Here is a 25545-nt window from a genome sequence, read left to right on the forward strand (position 1 = left end):
CAATGTCAGAGCAGAAATGAGAGCATATTTGCAGGATGAAAACTGTAGCGATGAACTCTTATTAATGAAAATGCAAACAGCCCAGTACAATGAAAGCAAGAGAGCGTTAAAGGCAAAAGCCCACAGGTCATTTAGAACAGGACTAAATGTAGTTGAGCAGAATGTAGCGCTTACTGATCCCCGCACAAGCCAGCCTGACACAAAACTGGCTAAAACCCTCAAAGATAACTCCTTATTTGCAAAAATTGAGGAAAGTAACTCAGCAATTAGGGAACTCACAGGACAGGTAGCTTCACTAGTGCAAACTGTCCAACGAGATAGAAGTGGTGATGGTGGTAGACAAGTCAGGGCATACAGAAAGGCAGCTCAGAGACCAAAAAGGCGATGCTCTGCATGTCAACAAGAAAACAGGGACTGTGACCATTGTTTCAAATGTGGCAGTGACTCTCACTGGGCAAAGGGATGTAAAGTAAGGGGAGCTCAGAAGCAGGAAAACTGGGCGGGGCTGTGACTGCGGGACAAGCCACAGCTTTACCACCAATGTCCCAATGTGATAACATTCCCAAGGCCCAAAGCTTATCCCTAGCATCACCAACCGACTCAGGAAATCCTAAAATTAGGAACCAACCCCCAAACGTGTTAAATTTAAGTACCAAAAAAAGAAAAGTAGCACAGCTCGTGGGCAGAAAGTGTCTAGTATGGTGTAGAATGAATAACTGCAAAACACAGGCACTGTGGGACACGGGAGCCCAAGTTTCAATAATGAGTGCATGCTGGAAATCAGACAATTTACCTCACTTAGAAGTTCACCCCATCAGCGATTTACTAAGTAAGGATGAACTTTTAGACTTGAGAGCTGTAAATGGATCTGAAGTCCCTTTCCAGGGTTGGGTAGAAGTTAGCCTTAGCCTTTGTGATTCGCGAGGAAAAGCTGTAGCTCAGAATGAGGTTCGGGTTCCAATCCTAGTAAGTCAGGATGTGATGCAAAAACCAATAATAGGGTTTAATGCTATTGAGGAACTGATAAAAAAAGACACTACTCAGTCCAGTGAAAGCTTGTCTTTACTCAGAAACTCTCTAAGAGTAGGATCAAGCAAAGCAGAAGCACTGTTGAACCTTATCCACACCACCAGTAGCGAGATAGTTACTTATCCTATCAGATCAGGACGCAAAGCTATTGTCGTACCGAGTGGACAAATGTACGGCGTTAGTTGTTCCATCAAAACAGACCTAAAGGTAAAAAGTGAAATGCTTTTTGAGCCAGATGAAAACTTGTCTTTAGATGAGGGTCTGAAATCTAACTGCCAGTTGCTGTCTATATCAGGCAGTACCCGCAAAGTCAATATCTATGTTACTAATGCTACCAAACATGACATTGTGCTGCCACCTAAAACCCTTCTAGGTAACATAGAGAGGGTAACACATAGTTATCCTGTAAATCTCAAAGAAGCTCAGATAGGCTCGATTGTAGAAAAAGACAATCAGAACCCACCTAGCTCAGCAGAAGAGCCTTGGGAACCACCTGTCAATTTGGGCCACCTTAACACAGAACAACAGGCAGTTGTCTTGAAAATGTTAAGGGAGGAGTCAGGCGCATTTGCTAAACACAAAGAGGAAGTTGGTTACATAAAAAATTTAAAAATGGATATCAAACTCACTGATCAGATTCCTGTAGCCAAATCCTATAATGCGGTCCCACGTGCTCTCTATGATGAAGTAAAAAGTCACATTCAGGACTTGTTAAAAAAAGACTTTATTCACAAATCAACCTCACCATATGCCTCTCCAATAGTGTGTGTGAGGAGGCGGGATGGAGGCCTGAGACTCTGTGTTGATTATAGGGGCCTCAATAAAAAGACCATTCCAGACAGACACCCTATTCCACGAATACAGGAAATCCTTGATGGACTTGGCGGCAATAGGTGGTTTAGTGTGCTTGACCAAGGCAAAGCGTACTATCAAGGTGAAATCAGCGAAGACTCAAAAAAATATACCGCCTTCACAACACCCTGGGGGCTGTATGAATGGAATAGAATCCCATTTGGACTCACCAATGCACCTGCAGCTTTCCAGCGGAGCATGGAGGAAAGTTTGGAAGGCTTGAGGGACAAAATATGCACTCCATATTTAGATGATGTTTTGGTGTACAGTCAAACATTTGAACAGCATATTGAAGATTTGAGATCAGTTCTCAAACGTCAGCGGGCTTGGGGAGTAAAACTAAGACCTGATAAATGTGACTTGTTTAAAAATGAGGTCCGCTATGTGGGCAAAATCATTTCAGCAGACGGCTACAAAATGGATGACCAAGAGGTACAAGCAGTACGAGCTTTGAAGGACAACCCACCAACAAACATTAAAGAGCTGAGAAAGCTTTTAGGATTTTTAGGATACTACCGAAGCTATGTACAAGATTTTTCAAGACATGCAAAGTGCCTATATGATTTACTCTCAGTTGACCACACCCAAACACCAGCGCGGTCAGCCAAGGCGGGGCATGCTGCACCCACCCAAAAAATCATATGGAGTGACAGCCACCAAAAAGCACTAGACTATTTGGTGGATGTTTTGACTAATCCACCTGTGATGGCTTATCCTAAGTTTGAGGAACCCTTCATTCTGCACATCGATGCTTCAGAAGAAGGCCTTGGTGCAGTTTTGTATCAGAGGCAGGACAGTAAATTAAGAGTCATTGGATATGGGTCAAGAACATTAACACAAGCTGAGAGGAACTACAGGTGGCACTCAGGGAAACTTGAGTTTTTGGCACTAAAATGGGCTGTGACTGAGCGCTTTAGAGACTATTTATTCTATGCTCCCTCAGTGACAGTGTACAGTGATAACAACCCTTTAACCTATTTTTTAGGCACAGCTAAACTGAATGCAACAGGACACAGATGGGTTTCTGAGCTGGCTGATTTTAACATAACACTGAAATACCGACCCGGAAAAAGTAACGTTGATGCAGACTTTTTGTCCAGAACACCTTCTAGTATGGATTCATACATGTCAGAATGTACTGAGCTGTGTTCGCCTGAAGTGTTAAGCGCAGTACTGAATGCCATTGAAACACAGGAAGACAAACAACTGGATTGGATATCAGCCATAACATGCAATCCAGAAGTAAACAAAATACTTACAGAAAATCTGCCAGATGTGAGGATCACAACGCAGGAGCTATTGCAAGCTCAAAAGCAGGACCCTGCCATAGCTTATGTTCTCAACTTAAAGAGTACTGGTGCGAGTCTTGACAAGACATCAGCGCTCAAAACCCCTAAAGGAAAACAGCTACTACACGAGTGGAAAAAGCTGTTTATCTCAGATGACGGGTTGCTGATACGAAAGACTGTGACTTACACTCAGATTGTGATTCCGGAATCGCGCAAAGAACTGGTGTACAAACACCTTCACTGCGAAATGGGTCACTTGGGGGTGGACCGTGTGATGAATTTGGCAAGGAGTAGGTTTTATTGGTCGAATATGTACAAAGATATTGAGTTTTTCATCACACAGGTGTGGAAATGTAATATTCAGAAAAAACCTACAGTTCAGTGTAGGGCCCCCATGTGTCATGTGCCGGCTACTGCACCCTTTGAAATGGTTTCAATAGACTATGTCCATCTCGAAAAGAGCAGGGGAGGGTATGAGTATATTTTAGTGTTACAGGACAACTTCACCAAGTTTGCTCAAGCCTACCCTACAACAAATCTGGCAAAACAGCAGCAGATAAAATTTTTAATGACTTTTCCTTGAAATTTGGTTTTCCTGGTAAATTACATCACGATCAAGGCAGAGAATTTGAAAACCATTTATTCAAACAGCTGCAGAAGTACACAGGAATAGCCAATTCAAAGACCACACCCTACCATCCACAGGGGAACCCAGTGGAAAGGTTTAATCGCACCTTGCTGTCAATGCTCCGGACCCTGGATGAGGAAAAGAAAGGAAACTGGAGTGACTATGTAAACAAAGTTGTGCATGCCTATAATTGCACAACTAGTGACTCGACAGGATACTCGCACTTTTATTTACTCTTTGGTAGACATCCACGTCTCCCTATTGATGTAATTTTTGGACTGAGTGAGACGAACAAATGCAAATCATATGAGGATTATGCTCACAAATGGCAACAACAAATGAAAGAAGCATATGACATTGCATCCAGAAACATTAAAAAGACTCTGGCAAGAGGGAAATCACATTATGACCTGAAGAGACAAAGTGCTGTACTCACCTGGGGACAGGGTACTTGTCAGGAACATGTCAGAGAGGGGAGGCCCGGGAAAGTTACGCTCCTATTGGGAGGATCAAGTTCACATAGTGATCTCTCAAAAGGGGGAAAACAGCCCTGTTTATGAGGTTAAGCCGGAGCGTGGTGCTGGGCGAGGCCGTATCCTCCACCACAACATGTTAATGCCCTGTAATGCATTACCGCTTCCCACAATAACAAGAACTGAACGATGCCACACTACACAGACACAAAAACAAAGAGACCTACAAGACGCATCGAACCATATAGAGAGCTCAGATGATGAAGAACAGTATTGGTCTCAGAGAGTGAGGCACCACCACTGTCAGCCTCAAGGGGATTTAATGGTGTCTGCACCTGCTACTGAACTGGACCAGGACCTTCAGCAAAAGAGCACGGAGCTTAGAGTGGATGCTGAAGAGTTTCAAGTAGAAATGGTGAATGGACAAGGTAACGCTGAACATGACACCTCAGCATCATCAGACACTGTTGCTTCGCCAGGTCAGCCCAGTGAAATGAACCCAGAACTGTCGGAACCGCAGCCGAGAAGATCTCAGAGGGAGAGATGTCCACGGAAAATATTGACTTATGATGCGTTTGGCCAACCAGTTCAAAGAGCAATTGGTCACAGTGTTAACCCATTGTATGCCAGTGCAGCAGCACCGCCATTCTATGACCAGTTTGGAGTACCTTGGGCAGCTCTACAGATGCCTTACTATGCAGCTTATGTGCCAGTTAGTTATTATTGAACTGTGAAAGAGTTTTTTTGAATTTAAATGATGTTACTTTTCAAAAATGTATGGGGACTTACAAGGCCTTACCAATATGGTGACACAAGTATTTGATACTTTTGGGATGGTAGCGTAAGACATTGGATTGTTATGTTTGATGAGGTTAATTGTGATTAAATGGTTACTATCTAAGTTGATAAGCTCCGGAGCACGTGATAAAGTGATAGTAATGTCTTAGAGGGTAATAATTGTATGTGGACTGTTGGAAACAACTCAGCATTGTTATAAGCCGATGCTTATCTGGTAAGAGAGTAACATGTGATTCTGTCACCTGAGGTCCAATAGTGCATCATGAAAGTGATCTTAAAGCACTGCTAAATCCTATTCCGACTTACGCCATCTCTACGTTGTCACAAGGAAAAGAGAAGTATAGTTGTTTATTTTTGTTTCTTATTGTCATGTTTCCTCAATGTTGGGACAACATTTATTTAGCAGGGGAGGAATGTAGCACTTGGTAAAGTGTAAAGCTAAAATATGTCCAAAACATTGCATAAATCTGTTGGTATTTGTGTTATTCAACTATATGTTTGGATTTTTGGTTGCTACATGTTTTTCCACCAGTAGGGGGCAGTCACGAAAAAAGAAAAACTATGTTCGAAAAAGGAAAAGAAGAAGAGTGTATTTTTGGGCTCTGTATGTGAAAGCCACGGTTCTGAAGTACCCAAATAAACTCGGTTCTGCTGTTTACACCAAGTTGTCCTGGAGTGGTGTAACACTGAGTATCAGACAAAGGTTTCTCAGAAGAACATTCTCCAAGCTTTGGAACCGCCGACATGGCTCCAATAGCTTGGAGAATGTTTTCTGATATGCAAAATAAAATGAACATTTTTTCCCCAAACATTCTCCACTTCTTTGACCTTCTGGATGAGGTTTCCTCACTTAACACTGAACGCTTGTCCTTTTGCAATATGCCAGCGTTGAGTTCTTTTTCCCACGTTGCCTTCCTGTATCACCATGAATCCTTTATTCATTATATTTTGATCCATCAGCCTGATCTGTTTTTCAAATCATTCTTGTAGTATTCTTCTTGTAGGCATAACTCAGGATGTCAATTAGTATGTCAACTTCCCTTAATTCTCCCGTTTCAGTTTTTTTTGATACAGTAATCCCTTACTTGTAATTACCTTGTAAATCCCCTTTGTAATTCTGCAAACCTTCTAAAAGGTCCAGTCAGTGTACAAACTGTTGTGATACCCTTGTCTCACAATTTTTTATGCTCAATCTTCCAAGTATGGAAATCCCAAAAAGTTGATTCTGCTCACCTGGATGTAGCGTTTTCAATGGGAGAAATGTTTTGTCACTCATCCAGGTGACTTCTACAGTCTCAGCTGACTGCAGACTACAGGTGCAAGTTTCAGTCATTATGCAAATGTACTGTTTATATGGTTGGGGAACCTGCAATCACCTAAGACCAAAGAAGACACTTGAATGAGTGACTGAACGAACGCTACGTCCAGATGAACAGATTCAACTTTAGGGCTCAGATTGGTATTTTAATGTCTCCCTCCAAAATATGCTCCCCCAGATTTTATTCCATTGATTGATTTCATTATCACTTTCCTGAAGATGTTTTATTCCCTTGGTCTAATAATGATGTTGGAATTCGATTTTGGATTCTTTGTCCTTTCATCTTGCTTGGTAATGAGAATAGCATACAGAGACTGTTCTCATTCCCGACGCGTAACATACCGCCACGTCCCGAGGCGCTCCATAGGAATGCGAAAGGTAACCTTCCACGTCCCTGTGATACATGCCGGATTGTGGATGGAATCCAATAGGATGATGCTCCCTAACCTAAACCACAACCTTAATCGTGTTAGATAGTGTTTTCCAATCACAATAAATGATTCAGTCCAAAAGGTTCTCATCTTTCCTCCTGTTTCCGAAAGCGTAACATACAGATGATTTGTCGATTTTGTAATATGTTACGTTTTGGGATGAGAACGTGTTGGCATACATATACAGTGAGCAGAGCATAATACGAAGTCTTGATCTGGTCAGTTAGTGGACGGGGCTGCTCAGTTTCAGCTGCTTCAGTGTTAAATACAGAGATAACAGTGAGACTCCACCCCCCTCATATTTTCTGAAAGCAGGGAAATAGCATGGTGTCAAAAGGGCCAGTGACCATGTGGAGTGTGCCCTAAAGGTCGACTAGTCCTGGGGGTGCACCACTTTTTACCAGCATCAGCAGTGACAGGACATTTGGTGGTGAGAATCAGAGCATGTGTATTGGATGCAAAGTAGCTCAGTTTCTGAACTCATACCAGGTGTAGATTATCTGCCCCTTCCTGTAAGTGTACAGGATGATGTAGCAGTCTCCACCGTAGAACTGACCATAGTTCTTAGGATCAACAGGGACCCTACCACTGCTCTCCACCCTCCAGATCTATAAAATGAGAAAAATAAGAATAGTTATTTCTCTAGTAACACCATAATAATTTTCAACAAAAACTGATTTGCTGTTGCAATAGGTCAACTCATCTTCCCTCAAAGCAGTGTTCCTAGTATCATGTGCCAACATGAATCATGTCACCTACAGCCAAATAGCTCCAGAATCAAAGCAAATTAATTTTACTTTATATAGCACTTTTAAAAACAACAACTGTTGACCAAAGTACTGTACAATAGAATAATCAGATAAAATTTAAAAAGAAAGTAAAATTAAGGATAAGAAAATAATAAAATAATGACAGACCTGACTGGCCTTAAAAGCCAAGGAGTAAAAATGGGCCTTTAGACGAGTTTTAAAAGTATCCAGTGTTGGAGAGGATCTGATATGTAAAGGCAGTTTAGTCCACAGTTTCAGAGCAGTCACAGCAAAAGTCCGATCTCCTCTGTGTTTTAATCTAGACCTAGGGACAACTAGAAGCTCCTGCGAGACCTCAAAGATCTCACTGGAGTGTACCAATTTAGAAGGTAAGACAAGTGCTGAGAAGCCATCTCAGTGATAAGAATAAGACCCATGCTATCAATACATACAGATTACCAGGCATCAGATACTCAGGTGGAATAATAAACTGGCTACACAAGGACATCAATGCCACCAATGTCAAGACATGAAAGCTCCTTATAGTACATGGAGGTCTCCACCTAAAGTTCACTGAGGCTCAAAGAGCAACAGCAGTTTCAGAGCCACAGTCTGAAGCACACCTATAGCCCCTCGTGCTTCTGTTTTCTTCTCTCCTTCTTTCTGATGATTGCCACCACTACCACAACTGCTGTCTTCTTCTCCGTGTTAACTAGTTGGCTGCCCAGCAGCTGCTTGTCAATTTTCAGTGTAATTTAATTTTATTTACAATACCGCTCAAAGGTTTTAGAAAACCCCAATTTTTCCAGTTATTTATTGCAATTCATGTCGTTCAAGTCCAATGAATAGTTTGAAATGGTACAAAGGTAAGTGGTGAACTGCCAGAGGTTAAAATAAAAGGTAAGGTTGCCCAAAACTGAAAAAAAGTACATTTCAGAATTACATTAAAAGGTTTTTCAGGGAACACAACATGGGCCAACAGTTTAAATCTGTTCTGCAGCAAAGGAGTTTGATCAAGCTTTGAAAGCTGGTGCTGCTAATTCCTACAGATGTTCCAACTTCTCTGGATGACTTCCAACGCGCTCTGTCTGCATGAAAGCAGTGTTGGAGCACACTGTGGCATCATACCCTTGTGAGCATCAGTCGAACAGTACTGCAGAAAGTAGTGTGTTGCTACAAAAATAGCGAGAAAAAGGCAATTAACATTGGAAGAGAGACAGACCATCACTTATAAATGTAGGTCTGTCCTACAGAGAAACTGCAATGAAAGTCAAGGTGTCAGTGAGTCCAGTTTCCTTCACCATCAAAAGGCTCAGAAGCTGGAGCAAACTGCAGGTTTGACAGGATGAGTTGCAGCAAGAAAGCCATCCCTAAGATGGCAGAATAAGACAAAGAGGCTTGTCTGGGCCATGAAACACTGCGACTGGGCTACTGAAGACTGGAAGAAGGTATTATGGACTGATGAATCAAAGTTTGAAATCTTCGATTCATCACGCAGCATCTTTGTAGGCCGTCGAGTAGGTGAAAGGACGGGTCCACTTGGTCTATAAACTGATTCCATGATTTATTTGATTCCAATTGCTTATTGGTACTATGCTTTCATTTCAGAGTGCAATGAGACATTAAACTGCATAATTCTCAATAAAAATCTGGAAAAATGGGGGTGTTCTAAAACTTTCGACTGGTAGTGTAAGTCTCACCATTTGAACACTGTCTTATCCCCAATGTCATCAGTAGTCTTTAAGCACAAATGAACCAGGATTCTGATGCATGCTCAGGTACTTGATTTCACACACCTGTGGCCATGAAAGCTATTGGAACGCCTGAATTCAACGGTTTAGATGGACGAGTGAATATTTTTAGTAGTAAAGTGTGTATGTATCTTAGTGCCTTGAGGCAATTGTTGTTTGGTGCTATATGAATAAAACTGAATTGAACTGAATTTTTTTTACAGGTCCACAACACAGAAATGAAGATTTATTTTTTTTATTCTTTTATTTTTTGTGGGAAATTGTTACTGTGTCTCCACAGTATTCCTGGTAAAACAGGAAAAAACAAAAACGGTCGGATTAACCACGTTACCCCAAAGACGGTGAACTCTAAAGAGAAAATGATAAAGGTAACAAGTGAAGCACCAGCATAGTTTCACATGGACACTACTTTTAGAGTTCTAGGGAGCTTGGAAAGAAAGAGACAGGACTTCTTTCAGTTTCTTCTTCTTCTTCAGTTCTAAAACCAAATGGTGGAGAGTCTCAGGTATTTAAACCCTAGTGGGTGTTGTGCCTTAAGAGGGTTGTTGACCAACTATCGATCATGTGCATCATCACATGAGCCAAGGTTTGGAAAGGGTGTGGGTCATTATCAGCAGAGGTTTCGGGTGAAACCACTGTGAGACCTTGCCTCACCCTATCGGGATCAAATCACACAAGATGTGAGTGAGCGTTAAGACCACTTCAACAGGACAAGAGTCACCTGTACATCTGCACTTAAAGGTAAGGATCACTCTTTCTTTCTTTCTTTTCTTCAAGAAACTTTAAAAAGTCCAGATTACCACGACCTCGATGACTGAGAACATACACAGACATACAGTACAGTTCATTCACCTGTGTTTCTCCACTCCCATCATCCACCATGTTATACTGAGCTGCCATGTGGTGGGACTCATGAAGTTTTGAGGCATCAAACTCAACTTGCTGAATCTCGGCAACCTTCTCAGTGGTGAACACCTTCCCAAAACCCTCACTCTGATCTCTCTCCTTCCAGTCCAGGAAGAACTGCTTGAACATGGGAGTCTCTCCTCCTTCTGGAAGCACCTGAATCTGCAGGACCATCAGGAGGAACATCACTGGAACTATTTCCATTTCCAATACAGGATAGTTTTCCAATAGTCCTGTACTTTTACTTACAGGAAACTTTCAAAGAATAATGTGAAAATATGTCCAGTTTCCATGAAGTGAAACTGAAAGTAAACCTGTGTGTTTGCTGGGTAGCCCATCTGCTTGATGAAGTTCTCAGCTGTTTTCATGGCCTCTTTTCTTTCATTGGGATTAGCATTATGTCCTGCAGGAAAAAAATAGATGAAATCAATGCTGATATGAAACTGGGTAGCTTATTTCACTTATAACAAGCCATTCAAAGCAAGTCCCAGAATCTCTTAGCTAACACTGTTTGAGCACCTTTCCATACAAATATCATTTTGTTTTTGCCGTGATCCAGGATGAAGCATTCATCTGATAGTAGGTCACTCTGCAGGAAGGGGTTTTCTTCCTTCACAACAGTCACTGTCATGGATCCTGATGCATCAGACACCTGGTAATAATAATAATAATAATAATAATAAAAAGTTATATGATGGTTCTTGACTTCATTTAAGAATTTGTGCAAATGTTAGATAGAAAACAAACAGAAAAAGTTCTTATATGAATGTGTTTAAATGTGTGAATGATGCAGAGGTGGAGTACAAATACTCTGTTACTGTACTTAAGTAGAATTTTCTGGTATCTGTACTTTACTTGAGTAGTTATTATTCTGACAACTTTTTACTTTTACTCCCTACATCTTTAAGCAAATCTCTACTTTCTACTTTTTCATTTTCAAAACGTTATTTTTGGTTTAAGGGATTTGAGGGGAGTTATTATTTCATGTCATTGCGGGCCATCAAACTGATTTGACAGTAACAGTAACTCATTAAGGCAGTCGTGTTTGCATATTAACCACCAGGGACTGTTGTACAAAAAGAAGTGAAAGATGCAAAACTGTGTGTCAAAGTCAGGCGATGAAGTGGCGTCTTGTTGTTTTGTTTGGGTTTTTTTTTGCACACCAGAGCGACTGCAGGTGTCCATAAGTTGCGGTTGCGACACTTCAGCATCTAGCTAGATTTAGAGACATGCAAGCATAAAGGGAGTAATACTTTTTAAGTGGGAGGTAATTTCAAATATAATGTTTCTATCAGCTCAACAAACACAAACAGTTTGTGTGCAGTTTGCCTCACAGAGTGTTGCAGCTAAAGGTCCAGCTGCTGTATCTGCTGTTGCTGTGTAGCTGTGTATCATCAGCAACAGCTAGCAGGATTCAGAGTTATGACAGTGTTTGGGGAAACATTCTAACTATTAGACAAAAAAGATCTTTGTCGATTTTTTTCAGTGTTTGTTGATGATAATACTGTACCATATATAGTTTAGCCATCTTTCTGTTAGACATGTCTGCCTCTGTGTCATCATCATCACCTCCCTCTGACAGCGGTGGCTTGTCTCCAAGAACCTGTCCAACACCAGAAAAAAGCAAAAAAAAAAAAAAGAAGAAGTGAAACAATTAATGCTTCCAGTAAATCCAAAAATAAACAATTCAACCAAAGCATAAATATAGCAAACTATAAACAAGCATAAAAGAAATAAAAATGAGTTGAAAACATGAATTGAATGCACATGTGAAAAAACTAGTGAATGTTTTGCACTATGGTATTTATATGTAGATTTATCAACTTATGTTTTCTGAAGCAACACACAAAAAACGAATAAAACACAAATATCTGTCAGCATTAGGTGTTTAGTCTACAGTTCAAACATATATTTCTTGTTTGATTTCAAGTCCACTGCTAATGTAGAGACGCACCCCCCCCCCCCCTCGCCAAAAAAACCTAGCTCTGTCTTTCTCCAACAAAATAGGGGGCTAACTGTACTTCACACAAAAATGAAGAAATTAGAAGTGCAAATGTTTATTAGCTATCGAAAAGGGTGGGACCAGACAGTCATCCATAATCCTGTCAGGGCCTCGGGCCTGTAGTCATTTAGCCCTGTGATGGTGGACTTCTTTGGTGGAGTGTGTGAAGCAGGAGGGAGCACAGTTCCAGAGATCTGTTAATAATCCAGGTGAAGATTGGGGGCCAGTTGGTCACACAGATTTTCAGGCTCAAGGGGGGCATGTCGTCAGATCCTGGAGCCTTTCTGGTCTTCTGTCTCTGCAAGTGTAGACCCACGTCTTCCTCACAGATCTTTAGTGCAGGTAGGGAGTCAGAGGGCGGGGGTGTGTGGGGGGAATTGAGACTGCAGGTAGTCTTTTTGTGTAGGTGTGAGTTGAGGGTGAGCAGATGGGATTTTTAGGGGGTTGTCTTTAAAATCTGCAGTAGAAGGTGTTAAGGTCATGAGCAACCAGGGCTAGGGGAGGGACTCTTGTATTTGGTGATGTGCTGCAGGCCTCTCCAAACGGATTCTGGGTCACTGGCTGAGAAGCTGTTCGTTTTCTTTAGCTTTCTTTAGCTCCTCTTAGCTACCCTGATCTCCTTGCTCAGCTTGTTGGGAAACAGCCCAATGAGGTCCATGCACTCACATGGTCATGAAAAGAAAGAAAAACCATTAAATGAGAAGTTGTGTCCAAACTTTTGACAGGTAGCGTATACCAATACCTGGTAGTGGTATACGCTATATGGACCTATAGTGTATATAGAACATATACATGTACAGTGGCGGTCCTAGCCTGTTTGGCGCCCCGGGCGAACACTCCCTCTGCCCCCCCCCCCCCCCCCACACACACACACACACCACACTCACATAAAACATATTAAGGATTATACATTAACATAAAACTGTTGTTGGAACCATACTGAATTTCACCAGAGAAACACACACACACCTGTATCTTTAGCTCGTTTCTCCTCCTCTTCTTTTCTCCTTTTTCTAAACTGAGCACCTGATGGCTTTGAACTTTTCTTGTCCATCTTGGTTTTAATTTTGCACTCCAGTATGAACACAAATCCCCCAACACGAGGATCACCACAACATAACCTAAAAGACCTACACCTTAGTTCACAGATTCACTTTGTCTAGGGTTTATTTCTGAGATTTCACACAACCCAGGATTCAAATCATGAATACATGATGGGCTTGGATTTACAACATTATAAATGAAATGCGCTCTATCTGGAAGCAGCCGGCCCCTCCCCTTTCGACGGGTTGTGTGAGACTTTAAATCATCAACTGTAAATTATAAATTTTAAATTGTTATTGATCCCTTTACCCCGAGTCCTAAAGTGTGTATTTATTTTCTTACTCTTCTTATATTTATTGTTTGTTTACTTGCACTGCTGTAGCTGGAGCTTCGTCGTCTCGTCTCTCTATATGCTGGACTGTATGTAGCGGAGATGACAATAAACTTTACTTTGACTTCAGCAGCGAGCAGGCGCACCGAGGGCTCTCGCGCTCACTTTTCGCGTATAGAACTTCAAAAAAACATCGATGCAAATTATAAGTCTGTATCATGATGTCTGGTGTTTTCGTGTTTGTTGTTTTGTTTTATTTTGTTTTATTTTGCGAGTTGGTTATTAGATGCTGCTCCAGCCAGTCAGAGAATCCCCCGCCACCCCACCCCCTCCTCCCTGTGCCGCAAGCAGCAGACGCACCTCGCAAACGGAGGGCGATAGAAAACCAATCGGTGCCTATGCCATCCCCACTATGCACTGGCATGACGTCGATGCCCGTGATGCCGTCCCCCACCATGATGCCGCCCCGGGCAACCGCCCGTGTCGCCCGTATCAATAACCGCTACTGTACATGTACTATAGTACATGTACATGTACATTCATGACTATTTACATTGTAGATTCTCATCAAAACTAACTATGAATGCACACATATGGAATTATGTGGTAAATAAAAAAAGTGTGAAATAATTCAAAGCATGTTTTATATTTTAGATTCTCTAAAGTAGCCACTCTTTGCTTTGATTGCTGCTTTGCTCACTCTCGGCATTCTCTCTCTTCATGAGGTCGTCACCTGAAATGGTTTCCAACAGTCCTGAAGGAGTTCAGAGATGCTGAGCTCTTGTTGTTCCTCCATCTCATCCCAAACCATCCCCACTGGGTTTAGGTCAGGTGACTGTGGAGGCCAGACTGTGGAGGCAGCACTCCATCTCTCCCTCAGTTTTGAATAAATCCCCAACAGTGTCACCAGCAAAGCCCCCGACACCATCACACCTCCTCATGCTTCACGGTGGGAACCTTGCATGTAGAGACCATCATTCACCGTTCTGTGTTGCACAAACACACGGCAGGTGGAACCAAAGATCTCAGCTGTGGACTCATCATCAGATGAATGTATCCTCAGCAGCAGAGGGACTCTTGGTCTTCCTTTCCTGGGGCGTCCTCATGTCAGACAGTTTAATTGTAGCACTTGATGGTTTTTGCGACTGCACTTGGTCAAATAGCTCTCACACAGCCTGGAGGTTGCTTTTTCCGGACTGACTGACCTTCAGTCCTTACAGTAATGATGAACTGTTGTTTCTCTTTACTTAGCTGATTGGTTCTCGCCATAATATGATTTCTAACAGTTGTCAAACAGAGCTGTCAGCTGTGCACCAACCCGACTTCTGCACAACAGAACTGATGGTCCCAACCCCATTAAGAAGGCAAGAAACTCCACAAATGAACCCTGACAGGCTCACCTGTGAGGGGAAACCATTTCAGGTGGACTACATCATGAAGGCCAAGAGTTTGCAGCACTGTCAACAAAGTAGTCTTCAGTATGTATCTACAATGTACAAAGCAGTTAAAATAATAATAAAAAAACCAAAACATTGAATGACAAGGTGTGTCCAAACTTTAGACTGGTAGTGTATATGTTTAGAACAGGAAACCCAAATGCAAAATAACTTAACAGCCATAAAATAGGACTTACATCTGTTAACTTTGATGGTTCACTTCCTTCTTCTACGACTATCACTTCTGCACGAGCATTCCTTTCGTTGTCACGGATACCCCTGGCCACTTGTGTTGCCTTCAGTCGCTCATACTTGTTACACTTGGATCCACACCACTGGTAGATCTTCTGCTGACACAACAACAGTTAGACAAGGCAATACAAACTTGGCTCTGGGCCCTATTTAATTTACACTCTCCCTGCAGATACACATAGTGTCTACATATACTATATCTGCCTTCACACGCATATGAACTTGAGTAACATCCCATTCTTTATCTTTAGGGTTTAATATAGCTCCACAGGTTTTAAGAGTGTTTTTATATTTTTGACCATTCATCCAGAAGCACATTTGTGAGGTCAAATACTGATGTTGGCTCACAGTCTCCCCTCTAATTTATTCCAAAGCTGTTTTATCAGCTTTGGATACACCATCAGTCTTCCTGCATTTGGCAAAATGCAGCCAGTTCCATGTTCCTGGCAATGCCAAACCCAGACTTGCCAGTGAGATTACCAGATGGAGAAATGGGATTCATCGATCCAGAGAACATATCTTCCCTGCTCTTTGTGATGTAACGCTTGAATGTGGCTGACCCAGCTCTATGATTTTGGGTGGCCTTCCACTTTGTGGGTCAGTACACCACTAGTCGCATAAGTGGCATCCTGTACCATAATACAATGTCCTGAGCTTCTGAAATTGACCCTTTTATTATTATTATTATTATTATTATTATTATTATTATTATTATTATTATTATTATTATTATTATTATTATTATTATTATTATTTTACAAAAAAACCCCTTTTTTAATACTTATAAGTAGAGAGGGTGCCTTTGTCCTAAATCCAGATTTGGGTGCTCGTTCTACAGAAGTGGGGCCTGGAAGCTGAAGGCTCTGGCTCCCGTTCTGTTTTTAGATACACTAGAATTACAAGTCAACCTGCATTTTTAGAACAAAGTGCTCTGATGAGGTGACAGTACCATTAGGTACAATGAGTGATAATGAAATACTTTTGGCAGTATAGTATATACCAGTTTGTCCTTACATCTCCAAGGTCAATGATGAAGCAGTCTCCACTGTTGAAGCTGGACCAACTGAAGGGGACTTGGGTGGCTCTGACAACACGCCGACCCTTGACATGTAGAAGTCTCTGTGCTGTAAGATCATTGGTGACCACATGGTTGAAACCTGAGGCCACACCCCCTGTCTGTGGACAGAGAACATATTATGCTGTCAACCTTCTCTGTTTACACTGCACTGTCACTTCTCTTTCTTACTCTCTCTTGCTGTTTCTTTCCAGTCATTGTTCCCAAATATAATGTAGCAGGGTTTGCAGAGTACAACGTTATGGTATAAAGTCAACGTAAAAAAAATATCTGGCTAGTTAATAAAGGACAAAAAAAATCAAGTGGTCTGTAAAGTCATATTTTTGAGCCTACAGTAACAATAAACTTTAAATTGCAAAAGCCAGCTAGTGACAATTTCTAAATGGTATGCATGGTATAAGTTGTATACTACTTTGGTTACCTAAGGCAAGGTGTAAGTGAGGGTTGAAGTGTCCTTTGTTCTTTAAATGCACTCAAAGCACAAACGACACTCTTTTGAGGACGCCACATCTTGGACTAAGAAAACAGATGGTTTAAAAGGGAAAAAGCCATTTTCCCCTTTCAAAGTCCAAAGTCAAAAAACCTTCACTATACAGAGGTAGTGGCTGACAACACCATCAGCCACCACCCACACAGTCTTGAGAGCCAGGGGCTTCAATGCCCACTCACACATGCCCTTAGGTGACTTCAATGGGCCACATGATGGGGTGGGGCAGGGTGGTTTCATCCTTAACTTCCTTTGACATACACCCTTATCCCCACCATGGCTCATGTGATGCCTCACGTGATTAACAGGTCATGGACAACGACTGTCAGAACCACTAAAGTTACACAATCATATTTTTAATTCTGTTTGAGAATATAGACCGTATTTGTTTTTCTACTATGGGCACAGCAGAGAACAGTCCTCCTGCAAGATGATAGTTTAAATAACCATATGTTCCTCCATGAACTGAATGCAATGATGACGTTGGCACTTGTGGTTCAGGAGCTTTAGACATCTAGAATTGTAATTAAAAGATCAGCATGTTGCAGCAGAGCTCATGAATGAACATACTTTGTAAGTGAGCCCTCCTTTGAAGTAGCTGGTGAAGGCAGTTGACTCAACCCCCTGTAGTTCTCGGTACTGGACTGGCTTTCCACCCAAGTAATCATCCAACTGCACAGTAAAGATGGCTGCAGCAGTGCTCTCATCCTGGCTGCACTCGTTTCCTGTCAATAATAAATAAGGACAGTGAGAAAGTAGTTAAGCAATCCAACTGTATGTTGAAGTAAACTGCTGAATGTCATAAGGTGTTATTCCGGATGGACCAGAGCCTCCTGCCTCCATCTGGTCCATCAGGCATGGAGTGACTCAAAAAGTTTATTTCTGGGGTGGATGGTGTCAACAGGGATCTCTTTTGCCTGCCCCGGGGCCAGGGAAACATTTAGGTTTTGGAAGAGAAAGCACATTGCTGCCAATCAACTTGTGAGCAGAGCAGGTGATGTGCTGTATTCTGCCATTGTCTCTGGCAGTGCCAGCAGCAAATTGTTATGGAGGAATTGAGGATGGCTTCAGTAATGAAGAAGCAGAAGTGCACCATCACTGACAGGTTGAACTTCTTCGGCTGCTACAAGAAAAATGTCCTTTAATGTGCTGTTTTGATGAGCTTCCCACTGCAGATCCTGGGAAGATGATGGTTCCCAGGAAGTGGAAAGACTTCACAGTGACCACAGGTCAGTCGAGCAGACTCATGGTGGCCTGGTTTCATTCTGAAATTCACAGTCGCCTCCACTGTTCTGTCAGCATAGGTCTCCACCTTGTTACTGAATCATGGCTACCTGAAGGGCCTGATACGCATCACCATTATGGTAAAATGAAAACAGTTGAAACCTTTCCTACATAAAACTCTTGACAGTTACCTGAAAAACACATTATTGTTTGTTAAAACTTGTGAACCTAAATGCCTGCCAATGCGGTGCAACCAGGGCCATCCTGAAATTCACAAGAGTGTGATCTGGGGTTTTTGACATTGTACTTAACTGGACACTCATCCTGCAACTCTGCCTGTGTGTGCTTCGGGTCCTGCCAGACCAGCTGCTGGCACAGATGCTGGTGGAGCTCACCGTGATGCACGGGGACTAAGTGGTGGTGGCCCAGACCAAGTGCCAGATGCAATTGCTAGAGCAGCTTCACAGGAGACGACACTCTAAGATCAGCCTTTGTGATAACAATTGATGGTCACATGATGACTTATCACTGACATTTCCATTTGTGATGGTTAGGAACAGATTATACCTAGTGAGCTGTGACAACTGAACACAGGTCGAACACACTCAGTGTGTCTGACTCAGTAAAAGAGGCTCTCTGTGGGGAACCCCTGCTCCACACACCTAATTTTCCTTTCCTTTTATTCTGCATAAGGACGTTTTGAACACATCACTGTTTTGTCCTTGCAGGTAAGGGGGGTTGATGGCTCTGTTGTGTACATCAGGCAGAAACTGTCTGAGAGAGGCCTGTGCCTGTCTGTTCAGACCATGCATAATGGTTCCACTGAAAGATGCCAGTGCCTAGATCACCCAGTGGCATCTCGCCCTCCAGCCATTTAAGTTCGAGGTGGTCTATAGGCCGGGGACACGGTGGTGGCTGATTTCCTCTCCTGCTCACAGAGAGGGGAGTAGACATGGCCGAGTGGCTCCCTGGCCTCGTTCAAATGGTAGAGGTATGTGACCGTGGTGTGGTCTGAGGCTCCGATGCAGAGGAGTGGTGGTGCAGTGGGTTCAGCAGGCAGTGCCCTGGAGACTCGCAGGGCAGCTGGGACTGATTATTTAATCACACGCTCTCTGTTTTAGTGGTAAACTGGGATAGGAGGAAAAGAGCAGTGTTGGAGTGAATAAACTGAGCTAGAGATACAGTGACTAAAAAGTCGAAGTATCACAAGAGTGTGATTTATTGTTGTTGATATTATAAATAAATGGACTCTCACCCTGCAACTCGGGTCCTTGTCTCAATGGACAAGCCCCCAAACTAACACTGCTATCTGCCCCTGGTGGGTTAGGGAGACTTCATGTTGACATTATGAACTTGGTGAAGTTATGAATAATGCTGACATTCTCTCCAGACTTTTGCCCGGATAGAAAAGAAACATCCCAGACAAAGCTGAGACAGCAGCTGAATCAACATGAGAAGGAAATGTCAACAAAGAGTGAACCGTCAGAATAAGACAAGCATGACAAGTTGCTGGTTAAAGCTGCACACTACCAATACAAACTTTGTCAAAGAGTAAAGCTACTGGAGATTTCTTTGTGTCTAAGTCAAAAGAATAATGCTGTCAGCCCAGTGCTAGAAAATAACATGGAACCATTAGAGGAAGAATTACTTGTAGAGCGTAAACAGAAGTCTTACCATAATAGTGGTAAAACTACTACTAGCGTTGTGATAATTGTACAAGAACAATTTATTGAAAAATAGCAGTCTGTTACATAACAGAAAAAAGGGGTGACTGTAACTAAAGAGGCAGAGCAGGTTATCTACTGATGACTGGCTGCTCCAGTCTTGTCACGCTAACTATCCTTGGGCATCATATTAACCCAAGCTGCTCTCTGACGCACCCATCACAGTGCCAATGTGTGTGTGAATGTTTGTTCAGCTTGTTTGTTTTCTTAAAGTCACAAAAAAGAAGCTTAGAAAACCCGAGCAGCATTTAGTGCCATCTAGATATAACAACTTGCTTTGTTTGAATGTAACTTTTTAGGAAACAGTGAAAATTGGGTGAAGTGAACCCCTAAGTACAATTAATGTATTTCACTTGATTTTTATGTTTTATTCAATCAGAAAATCAAAGCACACAAATATCCCTCACTTTTATAAACACCCTAAGGATTACAAATATACTCAAGCAAGTCCAGTCATGTTTACATGCTGCCAAACATACACACAGCTCATCTACATATCAGCATAGAAAAAAGAAAATATGTCCATACTATATAGTTTTGTAGGTGTATATCCATCGTTCTTAATGGACAAGCACCAGACAGAATGTTGAGAGTAGAGTAGAGTAGAGTTACTCAGTACACATTTGGTGTTTACTTTCACATTTTGAATTGTTGTCAAAATGGTTCCAATCAAAAACTGTAGGTTGGTGTGGCTCAACATACTTTTGTGCGATGCCTACTGTTTGCAAAGTTGTTGCAAGTGAAGTGTGCAAAAAGGAGGCATGAAGAGATGCGGCACCAAAACTTAAACTAGAGCGCTAAGTGTTGAAGTGTGAACTCATGTACTGTTTGTTACACCATTACAGATTTCTTATATCTATGACATGCTGCTACTCATGACCTATGTGGTGCAGAATGACAAGCCAAAACCAAGAGTGTTTTAGGCTTTTCTTCTTCTCTGCTGCAAATAAATAAAAGCAGTAAGAGTAACGCCACAGCTCAATGTTAAAAAGATAATCAGCTGTTGTCAGTAAATGATTAGTTTGGATATGATCATTGTGTGATTATCAGGGGGATCAGGTAACGCCAGGCGTGAATAATGAGGTGTGGCTATGATGGAGCCGTCAGCTCGAGAAAGGCTTATTCAGGTTTTGGAAACTTTATGGCACACAGCATTAAAGTATATCAAGCTTCATACACACACTTATTGTTAGCATGATGTGTAGTGATTGTATGGAACAAGCGAGGACTGATTTTCTGGCTAAACTTTCCTGAGGTGTGAAGTAGTGGTGACATGTTGCTGAAGAAAGCAAACTGGTACCTTAGTCATTTATCCACAGCAAATTAACAACAAACTTCATATTTTACTGTTGCAATATTTTTTTAACTATGCAAATCAAGCTTGATGGAGTTGGTGACTTTGCAGCACCTTCTCATTGTGATTTGACAACATTTCACTCACTGAGCTATTGAGTCACGTAGCCAATAAAGCGTCCTTGAAAATGAAGCAGTGAAGTAACAACAAAAACTAACAATAAGCTTCTACTTGGTCCAGAAGGCATCAGACCAGCATCATATGTGAGTGCAATCCGTTAAGTGGGTTACCAATTTATGATGACAGATACTATATATACTGTGTAGTACTCCATGTGTATATTTAATACGTAGCACTTTTCATGAATTAGTCCCAACAGTGAAGTAAACTGCAGGAGGAGGAGGAGCAGCGCAGGGGATGGTCTATACGACAAACCTGACAAAGACAGCATTGTTGGCAGGTATTCTGATAGGACACTACAATATTTTTATAAAGTTTAAGCATTTAGATACACTGTTAAAAAAAACATCTTAAAACAACGGTTATATTCTGGCAGCTCGGGCGCCAAAATACTACCGTAAAATAACAGAAAATAACTTCCTCATAAAAATACAGTTATTTCCAGTAATGACAATACAGTTTGTTGCGCTAATTTTACATGGGATTCTGCCTTTTCCAAGTGCTTTTAGACATTAAATTAGGAACATTTTAACGTGATCAAACAATGGTAAATGGACTGGTTCTTATATAGCGCTTTTCTACTCTTTCTGAGCACTCAAAGCGCTCTACACAACTTGTACATTCACCCATTCACACGCATTTGCACAAGCACATTTTTCTAAGTGCTTTCTAAGTAACATTCACACACACTTTCATACTCCGATGGATGCATCGGAGAGCAATTTGGGGTTAGTATCTTGCCCAAGGATATTTGGGATATTTGCAGACTGGGGAAGCCAGGGATCGAACCACCAACCTTCCGATCAGTAGATGACCCGCTCTACCACCTGAGCTACAGCCACAATGAAATTACCTATAAACAAGGTCAATGAATGTGGCAATATGAATCATAATACGTAAATGTACAGAAATATACAGTTAACAGTTGGTTTAAATAATAATGGATTGCATGCCCTGGGACAGACTGACAGAGGCGAGGGTGCCATATCGCACCATTGGCCCCTCTGGCCGTCACTAGTAGGCGGTAGGTGAAGAGTCTTGACCACGGACACAACGACGGAGAGTGTCCGAGCCAGGGCTCGAACCGGCAACCTTCTGATCACAAGGCCAACTGCCAACTCTTGAGCCACGATCGCCTTGAACAGCAGTGATAATAATACTTATGTGATGTAACACAAGCTTATAGGAATCATGTTATATACTTTTCCATAGCATTACATTTGAATTCAACAGTTCAATCTTTCAAATAACGGACAGATATTTGTGAAATCATGATACATTTGTGAATCTGTATCTAAATATGCATATGTACAGACAGATACATTTAATAACCATGAAAATTATGTTTTATTACATTGCAGTGATTTAACTTTAATTTACATTTGAAATGTGAAATCAGTCTATTTATGTAACTTTAATGATATTCTAGAAGAACAGAACAAAACTAAAATGCAGTAAAATACTTTTATATTAGGATTTGTTCCTATAGTGCTGCCATACACGCAACCTTGTGGTTGTTAGTTCGCATTCATTGGCCGATGCTTAGTGTCATGTTATTATGTGTCCCAACATCCAATGGCATGTCACATTGTTTTCATGGCCACACCCTCACCCCAGGTGCAGAGGCCTATTTCTGTTCAGGAATGTTGTGAATACTTTGAGATTCATATTAATTGCAATTCCTACCTCTACATTTATTTTTTAAAATATATAATTAGCACAGCGTGCAATGTTTTATATGTTTTTTTTTTTTAGTTTTTATTCCTATTAATTATATTTTCACTTGTTACCTCTGAATTATTGAATCAGACCTAGATGACATGAAATTTTCAGCAAAATTATCATTAATTCTCATTAATTTTCGATCATTTTATATATTTTTCCATAGTATTACATTTGAATTAAAAGATCATTCTCTCACATAACAGACAAATATTTGTGAAATTATGATATATTTCTGAATGTATTTTTACAAACTAAATATGCATATGTACAAAAAAATATATTTAAAAAACAAGTAAATATTTACAGTGATGTTATGTTATTTTACCTTTGACATGTAAAATCAGTCTACTTATGTAAATTTAATGATATTCTAGAAAGACAGTACAAAACTGTAAAATATACAGTAAGCTACTTTGACATTACTATTTTCTGGAACAGTTTAGAGTGAAGTTTGTGTTATAGCTGAATGTGGATCATTCAGAAAGCTGTGAGGAAAATTATTTTCTCTGTAAATGCTTTTGCTATCTACACAGCTTCCTAATACAGCAACGCAGTTAGATCACCAACTACATAAGACATTTGTTTGAATAGAAATTAAGAAGGGTTCTTTAACCTGTTGCACATGATAAGAAAACATAAAAGTTATTAAAATTAAAGATGAAAAATGAAAAGTAACAAAAATGATTGTTTATGTTGTGAAAAAAAAATCTAAACAAAATCAGCTGGTCAGAGCAAAAACGATGTTAAAACGTATGTCTGACCTGTATATAAAGCAATATTGTATGATTTTGTATGATTTTGTGATTTCTCAGGGAATAGAGCAGAATCAACTTCACAGGTGTTATAAAGATAGTGTCACATCCTGGCGTTGGTAACTTTGTACATTTGTGGACTTTTTTTTTCTTTCCTTAGAACTTCTAAGGAAGCTCTTGAGTGGTTCCTTGGAATTTAATTTGAGATTTATCTGTTACCCTGGAGGACCCCTCTGAAATAGGACTTCTTCCAATGATAGGTTATTACATCCAATTATAACTCATTTCCCTTATTCTGAGTGGAACAATAAACTGACACAATGAATTAGGTCCAGAGCTTTAGTCACTTACCCAGCCAGTAGTGCAGATGGTAAAAAGAGCTCTCTTTCTTTTTGACAGTGTAGAGAATCACATAAGCATCCCCTGTGTAGAAGCTCCCATGTAAGTTGTCAGGCACAGGGACCAACTCCATATTCTCAATCCTCCAAATCTGCAAGCCAGCTTTCTTGCCTGCTTTGGTGAACTCCTCATGCTCGAGCATCATGTCAAGCTGTTGCAGAGAATCTGACTGAAGAGGTGAAAAGGGTGGATCGTTGAGAGCAGAAACACACTGCCGGCCTGTTCCTGGCTGCTGACTGACTGATAGTGTAGCAGCAATGTTTCAGCTTCTGCTTTTCTCCCCTCTTAATACACACAAAGTGGGCGTGTCCTGTCAACATACACCAGCATTCTCAAACACACATGCCCGAGAAAAGTGGCTCAGTTCCAGATCACATACAAACTCATCTGCTTTTCTGTAACCACAGAAAAACTGTCAAGCTTGTTAGTAGTAAAACTAGAATTGTGACCTGAAACTGTCTCCTTGCAGATTATTGTTTTTTCAATAGCAGTCTTTTAGGAAAAAAGTTTGTGGCATGAAATGTGGAGAATGTGGGGAGAAATTAATAGGGTAGTATCTTTAAAAAATAACAGAAATACAAAGACATGCTTAACAGAGTGCAGCACAGAGCAGGTGCATTTCAAGCACACATGCACTTCATCAGACTTTGGTTAGTATCATTACAGTAATGATTACCCCGTCTTCCTATACAACCAAAAGCCACATGTTGCTATATAATTTTTTGATTGGTCGACATGGTACATTTTTCCACCAATAAGAAAGGGTGGCTTTTCTTTTTTTTTTTGTTTTGCTTCTTTTTATCAAGCGCTGTCCTTAGAAAAGTTTTTACCATTTCTTCCTACGGTAAACATGACGGTAGCATTCAGGGAAAAAATGGCATTTCTTTGAAATGATCATAACTCTAGTTTAACGTGGCCTATCAACACATCAACACAAAGCAGGGTCATGCAGTGGGACCAGCGATTAACCGTCAGCTGGACCTCACAGACCTATCCTCCATCAGTTGGGGCCATGAGGGCTGGAGGGTCAACGGCTGTTGATGTGGCCACTGTGCAACTCAGCACATAAATTTGTTGGAGCTGAGGGCTGTCCACCTTGTGCTCCAACAGTATCTGTGAAGACTGAGAGGCTATTACATCATTGTCAGGACAGACAGCACCAGACTTGGACTGAGCCCTTCAGCATCCTCCCGTTGAGCCTCTTAAGGATGATGATTTGAAATGGCTTTCCCTCAAAACGGTTACATTGTAACCTTGGTTCTCAGAGTGAGACACTGAGCCCTCTCCACCTTTAAGGTCACTCGAAGACACATTGCTATCAAGTGATCAGTGACTTCCTGTGGGGCGTGGCCGGGCAAGCTGGAGTGAGTTAAAGAAGTACCGACAGGCCCTGACT

The 25545-nt window shown here is 41.3% G+C and overlaps 1 protein-coding gene across 1 annotated transcript in view; it reads right to left on the reverse strand.

Annotated features, from left to right (window-relative positions):
• scin (scinderin) overlaps positions 1-24294 on the reverse strand; it is a gene marked incomplete at its 5' end in the record, with an annotated part of 46001 nt that extends 21707 nt beyond the window's left edge. Inside the window, 9 exons of the mRNA XM_080862586.1 lie at positions 7305-7426; positions 10171-10386; positions 10539-10627; positions 10744-10876; positions 11735-11827; positions 15235-15384; positions 16304-16465; positions 17422-17576; positions 24102-24294. Coding sequence (XP_080718712.1) covers positions 7305-7426; positions 10171-10386; positions 10539-10627; positions 10744-10876; positions 11735-11827; positions 15235-15384; positions 16304-16465; positions 17422-17576; positions 24102-24294 — 1313 coding nt within the window. The remainder of the gene's footprint in view (positions 1-7304; positions 7427-10170; positions 10387-10538; positions 10628-10743; positions 10877-11734; positions 11828-15234; positions 15385-16303; positions 16466-17421; positions 17577-24101) is intronic.
• Between the last annotated feature and the right edge of the window lie 1251 nt (positions 24295-25545).

The sequence above is a fragment of the Rhamphochromis sp. 'chilingali' genome (assembly GCF_963969265.1).
Source record: "Rhamphochromis sp. 'chilingali' genome assembly, chromosome: 17".
Taxonomy (NCBI): domain Eukaryota; kingdom Metazoa; phylum Chordata; class Actinopteri; order Cichliformes; family Cichlidae; genus Rhamphochromis; species Rhamphochromis sp. 'chilingali'.